The following is a 2,360-nucleotide window of genomic DNA, read 5'->3' as shown; positions in this document are numbered from 1 at the left end:
CTGGGATTTCCCTCCCTCTCCGAATCACACTCTTTCATCTCATAGGTTACTAAAGTCATATTATGTTACATGTATATAACACTTAGTTCTGACACAGAGACCCTCATCCATCTGATTTGGTACTTCACAGTGACAAAGGAGTCAGGTGAATATGCACTGGATACAATTTGCTTCCTTCCTCACTTTATACTTCTCTCACAATTATTTTTCTCTGGATGAAAGGAGACGTTTAGCAGTCAACCCAAGGAACACTGAGCTAAGTAAACTGACATACGAAAGTGGCACCAAGACAGCAGACTGCAGAGACCTTCAGATTCACAGCAGCAGAATGATGCTGCATTGCATAAGTGTAAAATGCTCCTTTTATTTGCTATCAGAAAAGAGAACTATTTCCTCCCCCCCCTCCCGGGAGGATGGAAACAGATCAGAACCTCAAACCAATCCTTGCACTGGCAGGAACTCAAAAGGTAGACTTGGGAGGGGTTGGAGGAAGATATAAAGGCTGGTAGCTGCAGACACAGAGCAGCACTGAACTGGAGAAACTCAAGGAGAGGAGGAATCAGAGACACCAAAACATGAAGATGAACCTGAAACTTCTGTTTTGCCCTGGACTCCTGCTGCTGCTTATTGTCAGTCAAAACCAGGCAATGGCCAGGCCCATTTTCAGCCTACAGGTAAGTGACTGACTGCTCACTAGAACTGAAAGAAGCTGATGCTTCTTTAGGACTGAGACACTTCAGATTAACTCCATTTCTTCCAACCCCAGATAAAGTAGGAGGAGACACTCAAAGAGATCATGACAGCAGGAACCCTGAGGTGGGCAGACACAGAGTTATTAAATGGAGGGAAACTAAAGTAATCAATTACTGGATTTAAATTTCTGATCACATGAAGAAGTTGAAAGGAAAATGTTTTCCTGTAGAATCAATATGGGGATTGCAGACTTAGGGTCATCCTGTGACTGAGTGAAGCAATAAACTTATGGAGTAAAAGGAATTTTTCTGGAAGGACTCTGATCTAGAGCAGTCCCCTGCATGGTCCTCCCTGAAGCCCCTGGTTTAAGCTGGAAAAGGAATGAATGGGTTATACCTGCATGATCTCCTCCCCAGCTCAGCAGTGCAGTGATGCAGTCCCAGCTTGCAAGTCCCAGTGGCAGAACATGAGAAAGTGTGTGTACATGTGTGTCCCTGTATGTATTTGTGTGTGCAGGAATTATAAGTCTTTAGGAAAACACATTTCATCTTCCTGACTGGGGATCTGGCATTGCAAAATATGATGCAACCTTCCAATCTGTAAAGAGATATATAATCCTTGTAGCACCAATTTCAGCATGTCTCCTGTCATTACAGTGCTTCTCTTATTATTCCAAGATATCAACCATGTTTTCTTGTTCCTGATTCACTCCTGACTTTTTCATCATCTTTCACAATTTATCCTATATTCCAAATCCCTAGCTCCAGGAAAAACCTACCTGGCAGCTTGTCAGCTCAGAACTATAGAATATGGTAACAGCATAGAGCCTTAGAGCACTCTGAGAAAGCATACAGTCTTAGCTCAGAGCAGCTTGGTAAGACAGAAGAAACTAAAGATAACCATTATCAGCTTCAGAAATCACTTCTGTACTTTCATCTTTTGATAAATGTTCAAATTAAATTTCTCCAAACTTAGCACTGAGCCTGGCTATAACAAGAGTGTCCCCAGAACCCGTCCTTTTCCCTTCCCTCCGTCTCCACCATCTACCTTTCCCTTTTTTCAGAGCCTATCCAAGCTGTTAGATGAGGACCTGGAGCATCCCCTGGTCTCAGAAGAGACAGACCATGAGCAAGATGACATGATCCTAACAGGTCCCTTTGATCAGCAAGACACTGAATTCCAGTGGACCCGAAACACTGGGGAGCAGCCTGAGAGCATGTCGATGGATGATAGTGCTGTCCAGAGGTTCTTCAGCAGTCTCCTAAGTTTACCCCATAGATACCAAGGCAGAAGCAAAAAGAGTCTCTCCAGGGGCTGTTTTGGTGACAAGCTGGACAGAATTGGGTCACTGAGTGGACTGGGATGCTAACTGCTCACTATGGTAAGAGAAAGTGAGTGGCACATGGTCTGTGTGTTAGTGTATAACTTGCATAAATATGCAGAAGAGCAGATTTAATTCAGCTTTAAAGAAATGGTGCCTTAAAGTAACTTTTACCCTCCTATCACATAGTTTACTAATTTTACCCATCTCAGAATCCACTGTCATCAGGTGTATACTTAAACCCCGTGAATGCCACGTCTCTGTGTTACCTGCTTTCAGTCCTGTCTCCAAGTCAGCCATCCACACGTCATCTTCTCACAGGAGGCAGATCACAGAGGTTTGCACC

General features: G+C 43.7%; 1 protein-coding gene across 1 annotated transcript; it reads left to right on the top strand.

Annotated features, from left to right (window-relative positions):
- Positions 1 to 581: 581 nt before the first annotated feature.
- NPPC (natriuretic peptide C) lies at positions 582 to 2,062 on the top strand. The gene is made up of 2 exons (XM_010012810.1): positions 582 to 674; positions 1,757 to 2,062. Exons 1-2 carry the CDS (start codon positions 582 to 584, stop codon positions 2,060 to 2,062), a joined length of 399 nt encoding a protein of 132 aa, XP_010011112.1.
- The last annotated feature ends 298 nt before the right edge of the window (positions 2,063 to 2,360 follow it).

Source organism: Nestor notabilis, unplaced genomic scaffold (assembly GCF_000696875.1).
Source record: "Nestor notabilis isolate BGI_N333 unplaced genomic scaffold, ASM69687v1 scaffold2714, whole genome shotgun sequence".
Lineage (NCBI taxonomy): Eukaryota > Metazoa > Chordata > Aves > Psittaciformes > Psittacidae > Nestor > Nestor notabilis.
Note: the sequence above shows the minus strand (reverse complement) of the source record. Positions and strands in the feature narration are given on the sequence as shown.